This window comes from Lepidochelys kempii, chromosome 1, assembly GCF_965140285.1.
Source record: "Lepidochelys kempii isolate rLepKem1 chromosome 1, rLepKem1.hap1, whole genome shotgun sequence".
NCBI lineage: Eukaryota > Metazoa > Chordata > Testudines > Cheloniidae > Lepidochelys > Lepidochelys kempii.
This window is the reverse complement of record NC_136380.1, coordinates 306063747-306085279: the sequence shown is the minus strand read 5'-3', so window position 1 is coordinate 306085279 and position 21533 is coordinate 306063747. Positions and strand designations below refer to the sequence as shown.

Genomic DNA, 21533 nt, shown 5'->3' with positions numbered 1-21533 from the left:
TCTGATCCACTGTGGCAATCCCTATGTTTTTGTGTGTCTAAACTGTTCCCTCCCATCTGCTCCCTCAGTCCAGTTCCACAAGTTTCCGATCCCCCTGTTCATGTTAGTGGAAGGGAATATAAAGGCCTATGTCAGCTTAACAGTCAAATACAAATAGTAGTACCATGAATTATCAGCACACAGAATGTTACGATACTTCATTTTAATAACTTTTATTAGGTCACACCAACAACTATCTCCATAAGTACCATTCAGCTCATTTGCAAATGCATGAATTGACAAACATCAAATCCTTACCAGAATCATATACTCTTACAGGTGTCCCAGACACAACATTAACTATATTAAGCAAAATTCATAAATAGTAAAAATGTTTTTTTTTTCACATTGCAGCCTTCCTCAAGCATGGATGTACGGCTTTGGAGTATCCTCCCCAAATCTTTGTGTCATAAACTTTCTTAGCCATTGTAATGACTGTAGAGATGATTCTTTTTCCTGCAGTAAAATCTTTTGTCCTTTAGCAGTTTACAGTTAGTAGTGCTCTTAGCACACATGAAATGTTTGCATCTGAAATGAAAGTGGTGGTGTAATACAATACAGTATTATCAGCTTGTAGTTTGCCCACCCTCATTAGAAACCTTTCCGTTGTAACACTCTTCCTCAAGAACAATGAATCTTCCTCATAATCAGGTCCTTTCTAAACACTACCTCACCTTGCACATATTAAAGTGTTTGACTTCCAGCAATGGTTATATTATAGTTAGGGTGGAGTATCAATTAGTTCTTTTCCTCCTTAATATTTACATAGTCATTTTTAACCTCACTACAATGTATGACTCCAACGTTGACATACATTTTCTGAAACATTCACAGTGCAGTATTTTGTGGCCTGACCAAACCTGGTATATGTCATTAAAAATAAACTTTTTTTTTTATAAAAATAGAATACTTTAAGTGTTTAAACTAACAACCAGTTATATCCTACACCAAACAAGCTATACAGTAATATGCACAGAATTCCACAGGAACATAAATGACACATGATGCTTGCCCTAAAGCTACAGTACTCTTCCCTACATAACAAAAACTTTAATTAGTATCTCTTTTGAAAATCACTTCTGGTCATGATTTAGGAATATACTGTGTATCATAACTCACTGGGCTGGATTAACTCAAGGAGCAACTATGGGTGCTAAAAAATGTTTCTTCTTTTGTTCAATTTTCTTAATCCTTCAGTACTGGCATGCAAAGGATGGCAGCAATCCCACCACATTGCAGCCTTGTTGGCTTTCCTCAGCTGGCTCAGCATCTCTTCTCAACCACTTACACACACTATGCTGCAGCTCCTTTGCGTGGCTGGCTGGCAGAGTTGCAGCTACTAAACATGCGGTCATACCAGCTCCTCAGGGTCACTTGGCTCCTCGCACTGTTACTGGTCCACTGTTTACTTGACTACCTCTCCAAATGGTGCTTCCAAAACTGCTGCATCATAGGCTTTAGCCTACTGGTTAATATGGATTCCTTAAATTTTTACTCTCATGGAACAATTAAAGCACTTTATTGACAGAAGAGAAGCCTCACAATTTTCAGTAAGAAATCTGTACATACAAATTATTTCTCAAAGGAGCGACTGAGTTTTGGAATGATAGTGACATTAACATTGAGATAGCTTTTTTCCGGGTGTGTTCCCTTACATTTTATGTACAGCATAAATATACTGCTCCTCAAAAGCTGACATACTCATTTTATTTCATGGCATTTTGGAATGTTGACTATCATTTTAGAAACTTGCCATGAGACTGGCTCTAAGGAACCTTATTGATATAATGGCCAAACAAAGAACAAAGGTAGAGTCTACTTTATACAACAGGAGACATTGTACAGTTTTGGAATTCTCATTATCTGGCCTGGTCTTTGTGTGAAAACCGTTACTGCACTGCCCATTGCCCAATAGCACATGCAACAGGAATGGTACATCAGGCTTGAGCGATTGGTACTCTAGCTTTTCCCGTCTTTGCATTAATCATGAGTCTCTGTACATCCCTGCTGCTCACCCCTCATTCTGCTGTACATGCTGTAAACTACAATAAAACCCAGGCTGCAAATGGTGAGCACATTCATTTCACAAATGAATGAGAGCTGGTGGGTATTAGCACTAGATGGTGGTAGATGTAGTCTGGTAAATAGATACAGCCGTCCCAAATATTTGGGATTTACCACTGTAGTGTGTAGAATCCCATAGCTATAAACAACATATCTCATCAACAGTGCAGTTTGGACAACATCAAACATGTGCAACAGTGTTTTCACAAAAACTGGGCAGTGAAAAAGTAGTGGACAAAACATTTACTTTTGTTCATACTACTACTAATGGATTTCTCTCTGGCATTGTATTGTAGACAGACCTGGTCATGTATCCACATCCCTGTCTCTGTTATCTTGTGATGACAAAAGAGAAGGATAGGGAGCAACGCATTTCACATTGACATATGTAGCACTGACATGAACATAATGCTCGCCGATAAAAGTGGAGAAGATTGTTGATATATTAGAAACCAGTTCAGAAAATGCTGGGCGCATTTCAGGTTTTGGATGCCAACACTTTAGCATGACTTCATACCTGCCATTGAAATAAAAATACAGTAAGTGCTCATCTATGAAATATGTAAAATAAACCCAACAACCCAGAATCAATAACGTTTGCAGGATATGTTGCAATCTATTTACTTACAGTGGATCAGGGCAGTATTCCGGTTGCAGTAGCCTTCTTCCTTGTAACAAGTAAACAGTTATATCAAAAGAATTCACGTCTGGGTAGGGCGGTGCTCCTCTTGTCATAAGTTCCCACAACAACACACCAAAGGACCACTAATAAAACAAACCAATAGTAAATCACAGGGGAGAGAAGGTTCTGAACTCCACTTGTAGAATATGGTCTGACAGATTTGATCATATCCATTTTCCCTGTGAAACAAGCTATTTTACTGCATGCAGCCTATAATGCTGCAAACAATTGAGGAACCACTTAAACTAGAAGGAGAGAAACTAAACTAAGTAAGGTGAAATTGGCAGAGCTCCTTTGAGGTCAATTTACAGCAGCTGAGGACTGGGCTAATGCCATATAAATACATACTGGAGAATACAAATGGCTGAAATTCTATACATCAGACTAATCTGAATCTGAATTGAATTTAGGCTAAAATACAAAGTGATGCAGCCAACTAGTGACTTCAGCTAGTAACTTTTTTTCTTCATATGTAGCCAGGTAACGTTTGGTCGCAATGGTCAAAGTATTTATAAAGCAAATAAAGCCTCTTCAAGAGGTGTTATCTGTTAAGAATGTGAAAGCTAACTTTGTGTTTTCTATAGTTGCAGACCTAGGAACTAATCCTGCTCTCAGTAATTTCAGTGACAGATTTATCCTCCGTTTTACTGGGACTGTGATTAGGCCTCCATTTCTTTCCTGAGGAGCAACTGACAAAACATGCCAAACTGCTGTCGCTTTGTGATGAGCACAGATATCTCCTGTGCACTTGGATAACACCAATTTCATATTCTTTTGTGAGCTAGATTAGGATTCCACCCTAGTCTTGGCTTGGACATATAGTCTTAGTGCATTAATCAAATGCCATAAAGATGCCTTTGGTGGTATTTCTAGAGGTGTTTTTAAATGAGGTACATATAAATATACATAGATAGTCTGTACATTACCACATCTGATTTTGTAGTGAACTTCTGAGTTTGCAAACTTTCTAAAGCCATCCATTTCACTGGCAGTTTAGCTCCTGTTTTATTGTGCACACTGTAGTATTCTTTATCATAGACATCTCTAGCAAGACCAAAATCAGCCACCTTGACAGTGAATTTTTCATCCAGCCTATGAAAATGACAAAAATTATTATCTGTAGCTGAGCAGACAGGATTTACAATGACTGTGAATATTCTCTAAATTATAATAAGTGACTTGTGTGTTTGAGACCGTAACTTTTGAAGCCAGCACTCTATCTTGCGTCTATTAACTCATGCTAAATTGAAACAAAAGACATGTGATATCCATTTAACAAATTGAATGAACTCAGAAATATTACTGCTATTGCCCTGATCATTCAAATTACAATTCTTTAAAAACAGTTGTATCATAAAAAAGGTCTCTAATACTGCCCTGTACATCCAGACAGTGAATGCTGAATTATTTCTTATATAGTTGCTTCTTCTTCCATCTACCTGGAAATCTACTAGTTTTCATATTGAGATACCACCTTTCCCATTCACTAATAGTTTAGACAAGACAATTCCTCTTTATCACACTAATTGTTCAGATTTGATGATAGTCCATAGCAAAGGCAGTATTAGGTGTACATATTGAAATACACAGAGCTGATCCATTGGTTGGTGTATTTTTGTTATTTAATAGATAAGTAATACTAGATGGAAAAAGGCCCGTAGGGCAAATCCTTCCCCCTTCCTTCCTGGCTTTGGAAGGTCCCAGACACATTATTATTGCTGTGGTTTTATTGGGTGGGAAGGCAGCATTTGGGAGCCCACACAGGAGGTTAATGTTTCCTGTGTGCTGTGAAACCCAGCTCTATGTGGGCTCCCAGGTTATCCATAAAGCAGGGCTTGGGGTAGGGAAGGATTTGGGGTGAAGGTGGACCCACCAGCTGCTGAGAAGAGTCACTGGCCATTACCCTGTGTGAAATGGAGGTGGATGAGTGGCAGTAACTAGTGCAACCTCAAGGCGACAGTAACAGCCATGTTGCATCCGAGGAAGAAGGATGTTTCCACCCAAGCCCCAATAGGACAATCCTGTACCACACCCAGCCACCTGGATGAAGGGAGACATTTTAGCCCTTACACTGTAACTAAAATAAATTTTTGGAGTAAACTTGAGATTGTTTGCCTAAGAAGGAGTCCTATAAGAGGTAACAAAATAGAAGTATGTAAACTAATGCATGTAACAGAGGAAGTTCTGTTCTTTCTTCCTCATAAAGAACAAGGTAAAACTGAACCATGGCAAATTAAAAACTGATCAAAAGAAATTATTTTTCACACAACACATGATTACTTAGACAGTGGAACTCATTGCCACATGATATCATTGAGGGATCTTGCTAGTAAGATTCAAAGAGGGATTGAACATTTATAGGGATAACAAAAACATCCAAAGAATTCTAATAGATAATGCTAAAGAAGGAGTATTGGAAGAGACATTAAACCCCATGCTCAGTGCTTGAACCAATCTCTAATTATTAGTGATTGGGATGAGACCTTCATCGGGCAAATTATCCCATATCTGCCGAAAGTGGGGTTTCTTGTATATTCCTCTGAAGTATCTGGCACCAGAGAGAGAACACTGTAGTAGATGGACCATTGGGTCTGATCCAGTCTGGCAATTCCTTTGTTCATAAAAAGCCTGAAAAATATGTAACCCCTCACTCATTACAAATCCCTGGATCTGCAGAGTAACTGAATTAGGAGAGGCTTTCCACAGCAGCCACATTTAAAAATATTATATAGCAAGGGTGAATAACCTTTTTGCTACCAGGGCTCCACTTCCTCACACGTACAAAAAGTAAATTCCAATGATTAATACTGTAGTACATTAATTCCTACTGTAGGTGATGAATCAGCATAACATGGGCAAGTACTATGTCAGTCATTGTGCGAACTAAGTTGTCTGGTCACCCAGACACTAATAAGATTCTTTGCATAATTTTGTTTCATGCCCTTTTGTGCAGAATCAAGCCAAAATGATGTCAAGTCCGTGCAATGAAAGACCCACTGTCAAGCAGTCTCATTGTTACTGTTTCTTTGTTTTCCCCATTTTGTGTTCCACAAAGTTTCACCACATTTACCTCCTTACTGCCAGGTGAGGCAGCATAGAAAGGCAGTTTATGAGTAGCCTGGGTGAAAGCACAGCGTTAAAAAAGGCAAGTTGAGACAACGCAGTTTAAATTCCCTCATAGGAGTCCTTTTTAATTCTCTGGCAGCTCAACCTTGAGAGCTGCCATCCTCCCTTTCCTTTTCCTTCTGCCTGCACAAAACATAGAATCATAGAATATCAGGGTTGGAAGGGACCCCAGAAGGTCATCTAGTCCAACCCCCTGCTCGAAGCAGGACCAATTCCCAGTTAAATCATCCCAGCCAGGGCTTTGTCAAGCCTGACCTTAAAAACCTCTAAGGAAGGAGATTCTACCACCTCCCTAGGTAACGCATTCCAGTGTTTCACCACCCTCTTAGTGAAAAAGTTTTTCCTAATATCCAATCTAAACCTCCCCCACTGCAACTTGAGACCATTACTCCTCGTTCTGTCATCTGCTACCATTGAGAACAGTCTAGAGCCAACTGAATTAGGCTCATGCATATGTGTAACCGTAAATCTTTAGCAGGCTAAAGCAGCTCATTTTTATGTGAGCTTAATAGTATCAGTATAACATAAAAATACATTTCTGCTGCAGTATATAGTCCAGGAAGCTTTACATTTACCACAGGGTTACTCTCCCCACAATAATGTGATAATGTGGCATGGAATTAGATTATTGTACTTACATACAATTTCTTGCAGCCAAATCTCTATGGACAAACTTTTTGCTTGCAAGGTATTTCATACCTTTTGCTACTTGAAGGCCAAATCCAATCAAATCTTTAACTGTTGGGTTCTGTAAAACATGGACATTTACAATCGTTAATAGGATATAGTAAATTATGGGGAGTACTGATTGGGAATGCAGTTGGCCATCTTTTGCTATGACCATAATGTTTTGGGGCTTTGTATCCTGCCTTCAATTTGTATTAAAAACTCCCAGTGAGAGGCAGAAGTTGGCAATGAAACCAGGTACAAGCTTAGATCAGGCTCCAGCTAATAGAAGCTAAACATAACTTTTATCTTGATAGGAAGACAACATAAGAAGCAGCAAGTAAAACCAACAAAACTTCCCGTCTGTGGATTCATGGAATATATAATATAATGGACCAGAACCCCTGGCCTAGTCAAGCTCAGTGCAGTACCAAGGGGATGGGTTAGGCAAAGGCTGGCAGGGGGCCAGTTTGACCCCCAGTATAATTTCAAGCAGCCTGTAGGCTGCACAAAATTACACCTGGCTGCCATTGTCCCAAAGGATCATCCCAGCAACTGGAGGTCACCAGAGTGCAGAGGACTCACACTTGGCCTTACCAGCCTCAATGCTGGGGCTGGGGTCACATGTAGTTACTATGCCAACTCTACACCAGGAATCCCCAGGTAGCAGATTAAATTTAAAGTTCACATCAGTAAGAGAACAGCATTTGGCCCATTCTCTTTACATACTCACTTCCAATATCACCCGCACAGTCACTACAATCTTTTGTTCCCTGTCACAGTGACTGTATCAATTTATGAATTCTTTTCTGTTTTCCGAACAACAATTATGATTGCAACCTTCAGTGTGGATTAGAACCTCTGTTTTGGGGGCAGGAACCGACTAAGGCTGGGAGACTGAAACAGGCCCATTGACAACTGAATAGGTCAGCCCTGGCAGAACAATGGGGTTGCTCTGACACAACCACTGACTTGTAATGACTCTGCCTCAGCAATTCCAGTGGGGGTTGGAGCATGGAAAATACCCACTGGAAGGGCAGAAAGAGAAAAGGCTTCACATGCAGCTTTTAAAATGACATGCTCTCCAAGCAAGGAGAGTCATTCCAACCTGAGAAACATGACATAGCTGGAGGAGTGGGGGCAGTAGGATCTGGCATTTCCCCAATGCCAATGCCAACTGACCAAATCCCAACACCACTCAGGAATGACAAGGACTTGGGATGGAGGGGTGTCTTCAAGATGTTGTTTTGCCTACATTTGCCTACAGGAGTATTGCTTCTGTGTTGAGAGTAAAGTGTGTGTGTTAAAGAAGTTCCTGTGCAAAGCCTGTGTTCCCTACTTTACCTGCCATGTGTTCACAAGGAGTTAAACTATGCACCAGCGTGCCCATGGGGGTAGAGCTCTGGGCGGAGTCTGAATAAATGACTGGGAAGGCTTGGGGGTTCAGCACTGGTTTCAGGGCCTAAGGCAGTTGAACTGCAGGGTCCCACATCTCAAGGAGGGTGCCAGATGGGGAGTATGCACTCTGGGAGTGTGCCTTGAAGACCAGGCCTAGCAACAGTGTCTGGACACTGCCCAGACCCTGCAGGCCTCAAAGTATGTGGGATCCAAAGGTTGGGACTGATGCAGCAGACTGGTGACCATCCACTAGGGGGGCTCAGCCAGGACTGTCACAGTTGTTATTTTGAGTCTAGTCTGAACATATTGCCTAGGCAGACCTGATGCCCAAGGCCAGCAATCCAATTTATTCAATCAGAAATTACATAGACTCAGAAGTTTAATACCAATGTGTAAATTCTGTATCTGGTTGCATGACTATTTATTATACAACTATAACACCCTCCAGGTTTCTATGAGGTTAAGCTTGCTCTGGACAGTTCTTTCTGTGAAACAACACTGTTCCACTGGCTTTTGTTTCTTTATTATATTATCATTTGTATCCCCTAAGAGCCCCAAACACGGACCAGGACTGCACTGTGCTAGCTGCTGTATAAACACAGAGCAACCAGACAGTCTCTGCCCCAAAGAGCTTACCATTCTTGCACATCATTTGTTTAACTGAATATTTACTAAGTGAACTGACTATTTACTAACTGTATCTTGCTACATATATACAGCCTCAGTTACCCAAAGGCTCCTTTACACTGCTATAAGTGAGCAAAAATGCACCAGAGCCGTGTAAAGGAGCCTTAACAGAATGGAGAATCAGGTCCATTATCTTATACTTGGTAAAAGCGCTAAAACACATTCTACTAACTTGTACTCTTAGTGCAAATTTGAGAGACTTGAACTAGTACCAACCATTGCTCTGTTTTTTCATTTTTTTTAAAAAAAAATCACAAAGACTTTGTTGTGAGTAAAAAGAAAAGGAGGACTTGTGGCACCTTAGAGACTAACAAATTTATTTGAGCATGAGCTTTTATGAGCTACAGTTCTCCGATGAAGTGAGCTCTAGCTCATGAAAGCTCATGCTCAAATAAATTTGTCAGTCTTTAAGGTGCCACAAGTCCTCCTTTCCTTTTTGCGGATACAGACTAACATGGCTACTACTCTGAAATTTGTTGTGAATATGGCACTGATAATAGCAGCCAGATACGATTGTCCCTTTACATCAAACACACAGGGCCAGATCTGCAGTGGGTGTAAACTGGCACAGCTCCCTTGAAGTTAATGGAACTGTGCCAATTTACACCACTGGATGGTCTTGCACACCAACTTTAATCTCAGAAACCAAATTTGTTTATAACAAGGGGCTTATGGATGGCAATGGTAAATCTTTATTGTCAATGAGTTTTGGGACTATATTCTGAAAAAGAATATAGCACTCTCAGAACAGTGGTTAATATACAAAAATAATGCCATTTTATAAACAGAATGTAGTGGTCAGATCTGGTAACCTATAATACTGTTATAGGGAGTGCTCAAACGTCACCATTTAACAGATCTGATAATGTACTTACATGAGTCTCATTCCTAATGAAGTTTCGAAGATCTCCATGTTTCATATACGGAAGCACCACCAAAGGAGACCCCTCACTGGGCAAGCAAATTCCCAGTAGCGACAGGACATTGGTATGAGTGAAATCTTTCATGATGATCCCTTCTTTGAGAAACTGAGCTACTTCTTCCAGGTCTGTAATTCCTGAGAGATACGGCAGTGGGAGTTGGGGTGGGGGGGAGAGAGATCAATTTGCAATACATCTAAAGTGCAATAAATTCTAACTTACCAGAAACTAGAGGGGATAGATATAATTTTGAAAACGGGCCATTTTCTTCCCCTTCCCAAGCAGGGAGGTATAGTTGAAACTATGATCCAAATCTGGTTGTGGAGTTTGACACATGGTTCACATTGAAGTCAGTGGACCTGATTCCATAAAGCAGGGGTACTCAAACTGGGGGTCGTAACCCCTCCGGGGATCACGAGGTTATTTCGTGGGGGTCATGAGTTGTCAGCCTCCACCCCCAAACTCTGCTTCGCCTCCAGCATTTATAATAGTGTTAAATATTTAAAAACGTGTTTTTAATTAATAAAGTTGGTCAGGTTCAGAGGCTTGCTGTGTGAAAGGAGTCACCAATACAAAAGTTTGAGAACCACTGCCATAAAGCTTGACTTTACTCATGAACATGCTCATGAACTACTCATGTGAATAGCTTCATTGAGGTCAAAGTTACCAGCATGTATGAGTGTTTCAGGCTTGGGCTCAGTTTGAACTGCATACTAATATGTATATTTAGAGTATAGTCCAGTAAGTTTTCAACACTGTCAGGTTCAAAGCAAGCTGTGTTATAGAACATATTCAATAATCCATCATCTGGATATATCGGTCTCTCTCAAATACTTTATTATTTTTTATTCCTCCCTTTTTATAGTCATTTTTTAAAAAAGTAATGCCTGAAGATAAAGCCAGGAATGAATCATTACTATACTATGTACAAACTTCCTTTTGCTGGTTTTCAATTTCATTTATAAAAACCAAACCTAAGCCAAGTTAATGGTGTGCAAAATGCTATTTGCCCTCCCCTAGCTCTTCTCCCTATGCCTGTGTTTGTATTTGGAGAAGATGTGAATGTTCTCCTTGACAAACAAATTTACAGAGCCAAATTTATCCCTTCTGTAGCTGAACTGAAAGCAGTGGAATTACCCCAGGGATGAATTAGGCTCATAGTAGTTGCAGTTGAAGTCAGTCTTTTATAGGTGAAAGTGGAACTCTACAGAGCAATTTGCTATTTTGGGTTACTCTGGCTGCCTTACGAGCTATGATGATATCTCACTATTAAAAAATGTAACTCACTGTTCAAGGACTTCACAGCACAATGAATTTTCCTGCCATCATTATCCAACAATGTCCCATGGTACACACACCCAAAATGCCCTGTGTGAAGAATGAGTAAGGTTAACCTCAATCTCAATAAGTAAGATTAGCTTTATATTACATTTTACTTTACTGACTAGCAATTATGCTATAACATAGTCATAATAGACTCTAATTTCAGACTGTTGCAATGTATACTTTATAACACATTAAGCAGCAAGTACATAAAGCTAAAGCTCTATTTCCAGCATAATTGATATTTCTTGATTTAGATGGAAAGAATAAATAAATGACTAAAGGCTAGCTCCACAACTGCCTAATATTCTTGCAATGACTATTTTAAAAAAACAATATTCCTTCTTTCCCCCCATACTCTGCTATTTGATGTATTCTGGAGGAGGGGACTGAATGGCTCAAGGGAATGATAAGGGGGAACAGAGCATTTCACCTGCAGTTCATGAGTTAAAAATCCAGTCAGTAGGGCATGATCAGAGGTCTCTGTGAAATAAGCTGGGCATCTTGCATCGGGTCAGATTCAAAGCTCTCCAAAGTCAATTGGAGTCTTCCCATTGACATCAATGGGCTTTGGAACATGACCCTAGTTTCCACATGGTGTGTCACCGAAAAATGATAATCACAATTTGCCTTCTTGCTGGCAGTCTCAGCAGAGAAATGAATAGGTGTGTAGAGTAGATTGAAATCCTCTCTCATCCCTGGAGAGGGGCTTTTGGGTTAAGGAAGGGGCAGTGTGGAGAAGCACCCCCAGTCACAGCCCATGCTAACCTGCTCTGTGGATCAACAGAGAACTTAGAGCTTCAGGGCTGTGCATTTTCTGAGAACACTTACTTATCACTATTAATATAAAAACAGATATTCTGGAGGATCCCAGTCAATGAGGTTGCATGTTCTTAAACAGATCTAACGATAGGGTTTGCCTGCCAACATCATGAATGCACATTCATTGGGCACAAGAGGTAAAAGATCATTTAAAGTTAATATTAACATTTGTAGTCACAGAGCTGAAGCAGTTTTTCAAGCATTAGCAGTGCAGAAAATAAGGCTGAGGAATTCTACTTAGGATCCAGAGTCACAAGTTCTGGGCAAATCCAAAAGCGGCTTTAGTCCTGCAAACTGGAATTGGCCAGGAGTCTGTTTTGCAAAAGCAACCAAAATTTCCCAATCTTGGAAACTGGGCACATTTTATGCAAACCCTCAAGTATGGGTCAGTTAAATTTTTCTGGTTTTGGCCCTTTTCTGGTTTTGGCCCCCTTAAAAAAGGGGATATAGTGAATGAAATGAAGTAGGGACATAGTAAATGAAATCAATGACATTTTCTGGCAGTTTTCCAATATTTAAAAAAATGAAGGGATTTTTTTATGTTTGTTTGGGGAAAAATAATGCCCTGCTCTTGCTATAGGAAACATAATCTATAACTAGGGTTGGCAGAATTCAATTTTTTTAAATAATTTCAACAGATATCAATATTTTATTTTTAAGCTTTTTTATTTTTATCAATTTTAATTTTCAGTTGTGGGAAATTATGGGGGCATCAGACAACAATTATTTAATGACAGACCTGGAGATTCAAAAAGTTAAAGCTATACAACCATTAAAACTCACATTGTCAATAGCCACATGTCAAAATATACAATGTAAACATCCATAAATCAAACTCTGTTAAGTTCTCAAGCAGCATTTTTCTTACTTTGCTCATCTGTAAATGTTGATTATTATCAGTAGAAATATTGTGAGGTACGGTGAAATCAACATTTACAAATTCAGAACCCAATCCTTCCCAGTCTAACTATAATGCACTGAGGGGGTACAGTGCCTGTTTATTTGATTTGTGACTATTTTCCTGCACCACAGAAATTGGACAAATGGTTTACAGCCAAGTTTCCATCATTGTTCACTGGTTTTCTACCCCTCAGTTTTTGTGTGTGCAACTGGAGACATTTTATGCCTGATTTTGAGAGGTGCTGAAAACCCCAAACTTTCACTTAAGTCACTCAGGTATATTGAAGTGCACAAAATTAGTGAACACCTCTAAATATATTGACCTTGGCATGGGGGTCAGGAAGAATGGGGGACCCTGGTGTGTGGGGGAAAGGAGGAGATGGGGTGGGTCAGGCACACAAAATCTCGGGCATTAAAGGGAAGAACTGGGGCATTGTTATAGGGGGAAGGGAGAATAAGGGGCACACAGAGCCCCTGGCATGGGGGGAAAGGGAGCAATGACGGGAGAGGGACATGGTAGACACAGAGCCCATGCCATGTGGCAGATGGTGGAATCGGGAGGATGAGACAGAGCCCCTGGCATGGGGGATAATGCAGGGAGTCCATGAAATAGAGGGGGATGGTGGGTAGCACACAGGGAGGTTGGGGTTGGGGTGCATATGGAGGGATGCAAGATGTCCCTGGAACAAGCAATGTGGTCAACCTATAAAAACAACAAAGTGTGCAAGTCTCTAGTTAAATGATTGCAGTATCTTTCAGTGATATGTAAGATGCTACCTTCAGAAAGGAATATGATGAATGGCTGTGCAAAAATGTTATTTAGCAAGATAAGAGTTGAAATACTTACCTCTTCCTATTATCTCACTAAAATGCACAATCAGGCTGTCAGCACCAATGACTACATGCTGAACTTCTTTGACCAGGTCTGGATTTAAGGCACTGATATCAATGTGGACATTAGTTTGCAGCAGTGGACTGGCTAAATCCGAGTCCCCACTAGACAGATTGGATGATAGGTCTGTGTGAGGATACTGTACTGGTCTGCATGAGCCATTCTGAGACAAATTTGGAAACTGATCTGCAAGTAATAACAGAAATTATTTTAATTCTTTTACGCTTCCTGCTGTGCTCAATGAAAGATCAAGAGGTGTATTTAACTGGAACTTGTGCAAAGTCAGTTATATTCAATCAGTCTAGAAGTTAGCCTGCTTTACAACATACTCCGTCACAAAAGGGAAAAGAAAAATATATGTAGCTGCCTTGCCAAGCTCATGTAAACTTCATCACCGAAGACAGAAATTTACTCTGGGCCCAGCCCAGCTTCTTTTGAAGTTAATGGCAAAACTGCCACTCACGTCAGAGGGAACAGTACCAGGCCCTTCCACTTCTAGCCAATGTAAAAAAAAAAGAAGTGTGTAGTATATTTAGACTATATAGCCATAGGAGTACAACTGAAAAAGAACACAGATGCAAGTAGGAAGTAGTAAAGGATGCAAAATACAAAACTTTGGGTTATTGTCAGATTGTAATTTGGTAGGCAACTTTAAATTGCATGACATTTCATTAAATTCCCAAATTGCCAGTGACAAGCTATATTTATCTAATGGTCAATATTCAACCAGGGAAATGCCTAAAGGTGAGTCATATCCTGTAGCTTCCAAAGATAATACAGTTCGTGTAACATGAAAAAAACCAACAATTTGTCAAGGGATTTTAAATTACAACAATTACAATGTTTCAGTTAAGCATAGTAAACGATTTGGGAATAGGTTAAATCAATATAACATTCACTTTTTTGGTATTGTTTCTTAAACATTTGTATAATAGAATCAAAGAGCCAAATTTTACTTTCAGTTACATATGGAATGACTCCAGCAGAGTCAATGAGCAGAATTTAGCCCACGGTCAGAGAAAACCCCTAACAGATGAGGCTATTTTATCAGAGAGAAAAAAGGAATTGGACATAGATATGTTACATGAAATTATAAAATGCAGATAGTGCTAAAATTTTTCATTAGATTCCAGATACTAACTTCATGCTGTTATGTTTAGAAACACAAATCCCTCGCATTTATGCTGCACAAGGAGGGAATATATCCAATTATCACTACGCAACTGAGGCGAGTCTTTCCAGTTTTGTAAAATAATGTTAATTGCTATTACCAATGTACCTCAAAGTTTTCCAGTGTTCTTTTCATTTTATTCCTTACAGTAACTGATATGCATATCAAAGGCATATTCAATATTAATTTAGTTCTTGTGATTTTCTTGGAATAAGCTGTAGCTTTCTTTTATGTCAAGAAGATGAAGAAGCCTTGTAGGAGAGTATGGCAAACACGTCCTGCACAGAGCGGGGTGAATAACTTATTTTTCAGTTTGCTGATAGTTCAAAAAAAAATTGGGGGAGGGGAAAAACCAGTTTGACCCAAACCAAATTAGAAAATTCTGAAAAATTTCGAAGTCAAAAAAGTCCACAAAAAATTATTTTCTAGTTGAACAAAGCATTTACTTTGACCCCTAATGGACTGTTTGGTGCCATTTCTGGACATTTTTTTAACATAAAAGCAAAGGAAATTAAGGGCTAGCTTCACCAAACAGCTGGAGGGGGAGGTGGTGGTACCTTTAGCTCAGTGGTTAAGGCACTCACCAAGGATGTGGGAGACCCACCTTCAGTTCCCCACTCTGCCTGATGTAGACCAGCAATCTGAACTTAGGTCTCCCACATCACAGGAGAGTGCCCTAGTTATTGTGGTCTGGCTTTCTCGATTTCTCCTGTATATCTCGCCTGGTGAATGCCCTAACCATCAGGCTAGTTTCCAGCCCAGTGACTTATTCAAGCATTTTGTACAAAGTGGAACAGCTTTGACAGGAGACACTGAGAAAGACCCACATAAGCAGACTTAATCATACAGCTTGATTTTTGAACCATCAGTTGAGTTGCAGTGTTGGGCAGTCAGAATATATGTAATTTCATTTTTAAGTGAGCATAACTGATGTAGGAGTCATTGAGACATACTTAATGTTACCCTTGCAGGCTCTTTCTGGAGTAGAATTGCACCTTTACCTGCTAGACCTACATAAACATATAAGAGTGAAAAAATCATAAATCCACAGCTCCTCATTAAGGTTTGGAATATGGTACTTTTTTCTTTAATTTTTTTACACTGATTTTACAATGTGTTCACTAATCTCATCTCTTTTTGCCACTCAGACTATTTTATAGTAAAAATTAAAAAAAACCCCTCAGTTTAACATGGTGAAAGACCCCTGAAGTCTACTTTCTATAAAAAACCAGGTGAAGGTCCCTAACAAAAGACAGACAGGTCTGATGAAAAATTGAGCAATAAGATATAGTTCAAAACAGGTGGTCATATGAAGATAGCTGAAAAACAAGAAAGTTAAAATATGGCAATGTCTGCTCAGATTAACAACAGAGACGCACCTTCTAGCAACGTTGATCTGTAGTCTACAGAGTCACTAGAAACCATTTCTGTAGTTGGACTTACGCTCCTTGCGCTCACAAGCCTATCCAAATGAGGAGTGTGCACTCTTCCATCATAACGAACTAAATCACTACCCAGATCTGAAAGGGGGTTTGAAAGAAACAGTGTCAAACATTCATGTTTTTGGCTGTGCTGAGAAGGGGGGCCACCAGGGAAATTCAGGGAAATGTGCTGTCCTGAGCCTCAACAAAAGTTAGGGCCGCTTGGGGGCTGCTTTAATTTATACCAGCTGGTTTTCGTCTCCCACAAGGGGACCCCACAACAGTTGAGTATAGATGAAGTACAGTTCACTCCAGCCATGCCCTCTTCCTGCCCCTTATGCCAAGACTGACGGGGAGAGGAATGGCTAGGGTTCTGCCCCACTTGAGAGCTCCCCGACCTCAGGGAAATTGTCAGCTGGCCAGATCTGCTCTCTGGCCCTTCACACAACCCTGGCACCAAAAAGGCGTTGAAATGCAACTGAAGATTGGGCCTATATTTTGCAATTTCTACTGGCAGGGTATATGAGAAGGATATTACATTACATGTAGGCAGTGCATAAAATAGTTTAAGCTTTAACAGAACCCACATATTTTTTAAATTACTTCATGAAGTTAGCAATGATGCACCTTTAATTTGTTTTTTCTTCTTCATCCATAGAACACCCCCCAACAACAATAAAAATAACACTGAGGTTGAGACAACTCCAGCAATCAGTCCTGTGAAATTCTGATCTTGCAGAATCATCACTTTCCCAATAAGCGTTGAAAAAACTTCTTGCTTCCACTAACAGAAATAAAGAAAAAGATATTGTAATACTGTGAAGATTTAAAATAAAAAATCCACCAAAAATATAGAATACATATTAGCGCTGAAACAGTGAGTCTGAAATACCCTTTATGGGCTAAATCCTGGCCTGAAAGGCTCCACCATGGAGAGAAGTTTGGAGTAATAAATTTACACTGGTGGAAATGAAATTGGAATCTGGTCCTCTGTGGTTCATCACATCCTTTCAAGAAGCCAAGTAGCCATCACACCCACAAAATGATATTATACACATGAAACTCAGCATTTGCACACACAGACAATTACTTTGTTCTTTGCATTATGTAGCACATAGGAGCTGCATGCCTGGACCAGAACCCCTTTGTGATAGGTATAGGCAGCAGGTGAATGTCCCCTTTGGGGAGGCTAGCCCCCAGCCCCGCCCCTTCTGCCCGAGACCCTGCCCTTGCCTGCTAGAGCCCCGAGCCACCCCCCTGCAGCTGGAGGAGCCCCGACCCCGCCCTGTGGCTGGAGGAGCCCCAGCCCATCTGTCTCAGCCATGCCAGTGGGCCCAAGCACTGGGCCACCAGTGGGCCTGAGCACTAGGCTGCTGGCTTGTCCGAGCACTGGGCCACTGGCCGGACAGAGCTGCCCTGGGCCACTGGCCACAGCAGAGCCAGCAGTGGCTTCAGGGGAGAGGGGGAGTGAGGGCAGGGCCTTGGGGCAGAGCATAGGTGGAGCCAGAGGCCTGGGTTAGGGGAGACTTAGCCTTCGCTGGCCTATGATACCTGCCGCCCATGGTGATAGGCGCTGCACAAACACAGAACAAAGACGACAGTCATAGAATCATAGAATCATAGAATATCAGGGTTGGAAGGGACCTCAGGAGGTCATCTAGTCCAACCCCCTGCTCAAAGCAGGACCAATCCCCAATTTTTGCCCCAGATCCTTAAATGGCCCCCTCAAGGATTGAACTCACAACCCTGGGTTTAGCAGGCCAACGCTCAAACCACTGAGCTATCCCTCCCAGCTCTGAAGTGCTTACAGTCTAAATGGCCATTTTGTGTTAATCACCTTTTACTCAAATTGCACTGGCAAAAGTGGGGGTTTATAGGAAAAAACCTGTAATTGATTTTAAAACAGCCCTAGTACATGTCCTTCTGGCTGAAATATGCTGCAGTTCCTGTAGCACAGTTCCCAACGTCATGTGATTCTATCCTTGACAATTTTTAGCTAGTCAACAAGTTTTAAAAAAACAAGCAAACAAACACTGACCAGCTACCAGGGCAAAATTATTTTAGGACACATGGCACTATCTCAGTCAACTGGAATGCATTTGGCAATCCTTCGTCTTTCTTGTGTGGAAGTCAGTCCTTTGGGTACTGTAATGAAGGATTAGTCCATCAAAAGTGCAAAATGTCTTCTTTGCTGGGCAGACAGCAATTTCCAAGACTTTTTGCCAGTAAACAAGTACACAACATGATTAACCCCTTCACTACTGACCTCTTTGCTTCCACATGTAGAATGTGCCACACCTGTGGTTGTTAGGAGTCAAAGGGTTACGGAAATAGGACATAATAGAACTGATTAAATAAGTTACATAACCAACGACATAAATGTAAAAGTGTGTGTGTATTTAATATCATATATACATAGATAAAATATGAGAGACATGGCATTTTCAATCTTCTATGAAAATGTATTTGCCAAAGGGAAAGCATAAGGAGAACATCTGATGTCATAGTTTGCCAGCTCTATATCCAAGAATTAGTGCCTGTGCTTTTAACAAAAATTGTCTAATATAATTATTTTATTTGTACTGAGGTAGAGCTTAAGAGGCAAGTCATGGACCAGGACCACATTGTGAAAGGTGCTGTACGAACAAACGACAAGCAAACAATCCTTACCCCAAAGAGCTTACCATCTAAATCAGTGGTCCCCAAACTGCAGGGCGCACCAAGGAACATTAAGAGGGGTGTGACAGGGCTTGGGCCAGCCCCCACAGAAAGTGTGGAGGGAGCCTCCCAGCTTCAGTCCGGCTCCAGCCCCAGCCTCGCCCCCAGCAGAGGCCCTGGTTTGGCTCCTGGCATTGACCGAAGCTTGGTTCTGGCCTTGACCCCTGACTGCGGCCCCCAGCCCTGGCCCCACTCCCGCCTGTGGCTCTCGCTCCCAGCTGTGGCTCTGGGTGTGGTCTCAGACCTGCTCCTGGCAGGGCACAGACAAATTACATTATGGGTAAGTGGGGACCATGACATAAAAAGTTTGGGGACCACCAAACTAAATGAAAGTCATACTGTAGGTTTCGATCCTATTCACTCTAAAGTCATTGTTGATTTCAGTGGAGCAGGACAAGGCCCATAATGTATAAGCTGCATAGTTTAAAGGAACATCATTTGTGATTTTTGTCTTTTCTCAACAATTTTCTCAACAATTTTGAAAGATACTTGTAATGCCATATGAATCAACACAGGGTCAAATCCTGGCCTTATTTTAATCAATGGCAACACTATCAGTAACTCAGTAGGACCAGGTTTTGGTTCATAGAGGGTGAAGGACCTGGGTTCAAGTACTTGTCCTAAATATCTGGATTTTATCAAACTAATAAAACTGAATTGTTGTAGGTGGAGAACAGGTTATTTCATGCTTTTTCTACACAAAGTGCCTGATCCCATTGACTCCAAGGAAGGCCTGCAGGATCAGGACCAAAACTGTTGCCTCATGGTTTCCACCTGCTTCCCTGTCTATCTGTCCACATCCACCTGTTGTCTCTTGTCTTACAATTTGATTGTAATCTCTTTGGCGGCAAGGACCGTTTTTTGTTGTTTGTCTGTACAGCACCTAATACAATGGAGTCCTGGTCCATGACTGGGGCTCCTAAGTGCTACCACAATACAGATAATAATCACGTTTCTCATAAAAGAATTCACATTTTTCTGAAGAAAGCTGGAACTTAGAAATAATAAGACCTACACACACACACACACACACACACACACACACACACACACACACAAAAGGGAAAGTTCATGAACTGAAACCACTACCAACATGAGGATTAGATTTGCATTTTAAGTTTGCAGGCACCATAATTCCAGTGGGATCGTTATTAGCTACATCATATATGGAGCGAGGGTATCCCACCTCTATATTTAGCTCACTGTGCAATTTCAGCAGATCTCTGGGAATCATACAGAAAACTGATTCAGACTGTAAGTAGATGTTCTCACAACTTCTATTTCCAACTTTTAGCACTTCGCCTTTAATAGCTTCTGAATCAATGTAATTTCCCTACAAAAAATTTAAAAAATATTACATTAACAATCATTTAATATAATTCTTAAGGAGATGCTCTACTATTGACTCAGAAAATGTTATTTTATGGTGGCAAAAGCAACAATTATGAAATCAAACAAAATACTACACAATTGGTCTTCTATGGCCCAGCCAATGTACATGTTTAATTTCTGTTAATGTAAATGGCAATTTGGCAGAAAAACAAAAAGGGAAGTAAAATGTTTAAGGCCAAACTCTGTTCTCAGTTACACTCATGCAACCCACATGATTTCTAAAAATGTAAACATCCAAGGAACATATTCTGCGGGGTTTTTTTAACTGTCTCACATTTTTGCATAATTCACATGAGAAAGGAAGCATTATATAGCCGTGTTTACACAAAACTGGCATTCTGTTATCCACTACATTGTAGGCATCTCAAACATTTTGTTTTGCAAATGGCAAGGGGAGATACATTATATTTACAAAGGGAGTGAAACTTGAGAGCGAATTGCTCTCATAGAATTGGGCAAATAGTAGGACCATCCTATTTTGGCTGGGACAGACCCCTTTTTAAGTCCTATCCCGGATGTCCCGACTTTTGTTGGCAAAACTAGGCATTTGCTGATGATCAGTTGGCAAGAGCAAATGGGACAAATGCCTGGTTTTGCCAAAAAAGTAGGGTGCACCTCCCTAGGGAGAGTGCAGAGGAACAGTCGGGGGGCATGTGGTGACACCAGGGGGCAAGGCTCAAGCTATCAGCCCCAGCCCCAGGTGGCAGGGCTTGGGCGAGCAGTGACGTTCTGGCAGTTCAGGCCAGCGCCATGCAGGGGGAGAGGGCTTGGGCCAGCTCCATGCAGGATGGGTGAGGTCTCGGGCCAGCCTCTTGTGGTATCCTGTTTTCACTTTCGGAAATATGGTCACCCCAGTAAATTGGATAAAAAGAAACATGTTCTGCAAGCCAAAGATGAGCATTTACCAGTAAAAATGACAGCATTAAAAGGACCCCATTCTGCACTCCTTACCCAGGAAAACTGCCCTTGACTATATCCAGAGTAAGATGAATAATCATTATTATTGCTACTTGTATCATGTTAGTGCCCAAAGGCCCTGCTCAGGATTAAGGAGGGTGGCCACTCATGCATCCCCAGAATACTGAACATTCGGGTACTTCCGGGAATAGCATGGACCTGCCCCCGGCTGTGAGACTCCACCCCGCCAGTGTGACCTTGCACGCACAGTGCGTACAAGGTCACAATGGTGGGGGAAGAGCAGTGCATTCTTCAAAATGGTGTCCCTGTGATAGTGTGCTGGGCAACAGCAGCTGTACTGCTGTATCAACAATTAAATTGCCCTGGAGTGAACCTATGGGGCAAAGCTGTGCCC

The 21533-nt window shown here is 41.0% G+C and overlaps 1 protein-coding gene across 5 annotated transcripts in view; it reads right to left on the bottom strand.

The window, feature by feature from the left end:
- Window positions 1–200: 200 nt before the first annotated feature.
- MET (MET proto-oncogene, receptor tyrosine kinase) overlaps window positions 201–21533 on the bottom strand; it is a 118108-nt gene continuing 96775 nt past the window's right edge. For 4 of the 5 annotated variants that reach the window (XM_073328145.2, XM_073328152.2, XM_073328146.2 and 1 more), the window contains 10 exons: window positions 20016–20162; window positions 16739–16895; window positions 16070–16210; window positions 13475–13705; window positions 10870–10950; window positions 9538–9719; window positions 6550–6659; window positions 3712–3877; window positions 2732–2868; window positions 201–2620 (listed from right to left, as the gene is read on the bottom strand). In XM_073328145.2, the coding sequence (XP_073184246.2) occupies window positions 2410–2620; window positions 2732–2868; window positions 3712–3877; window positions 6550–6659; window positions 9538–9719; window positions 10870–10950; window positions 13475–13705; window positions 16070–16210; window positions 16739–16895; window positions 20016–20162 (1563 nt within the window). In that variant the 3' untranslated portion in view covers window positions 201–2409. The remainder of the gene's footprint in view (window positions 2621–2731; window positions 2869–3711; window positions 3878–6549; window positions 6660–9537; window positions 9720–10869; window positions 10951–13474; window positions 13706–16069; window positions 16211–16738; window positions 16896–20015; window positions 20163–21533) is intronic. The other variant, XM_073328149.2, reaches the window with a different exon arrangement.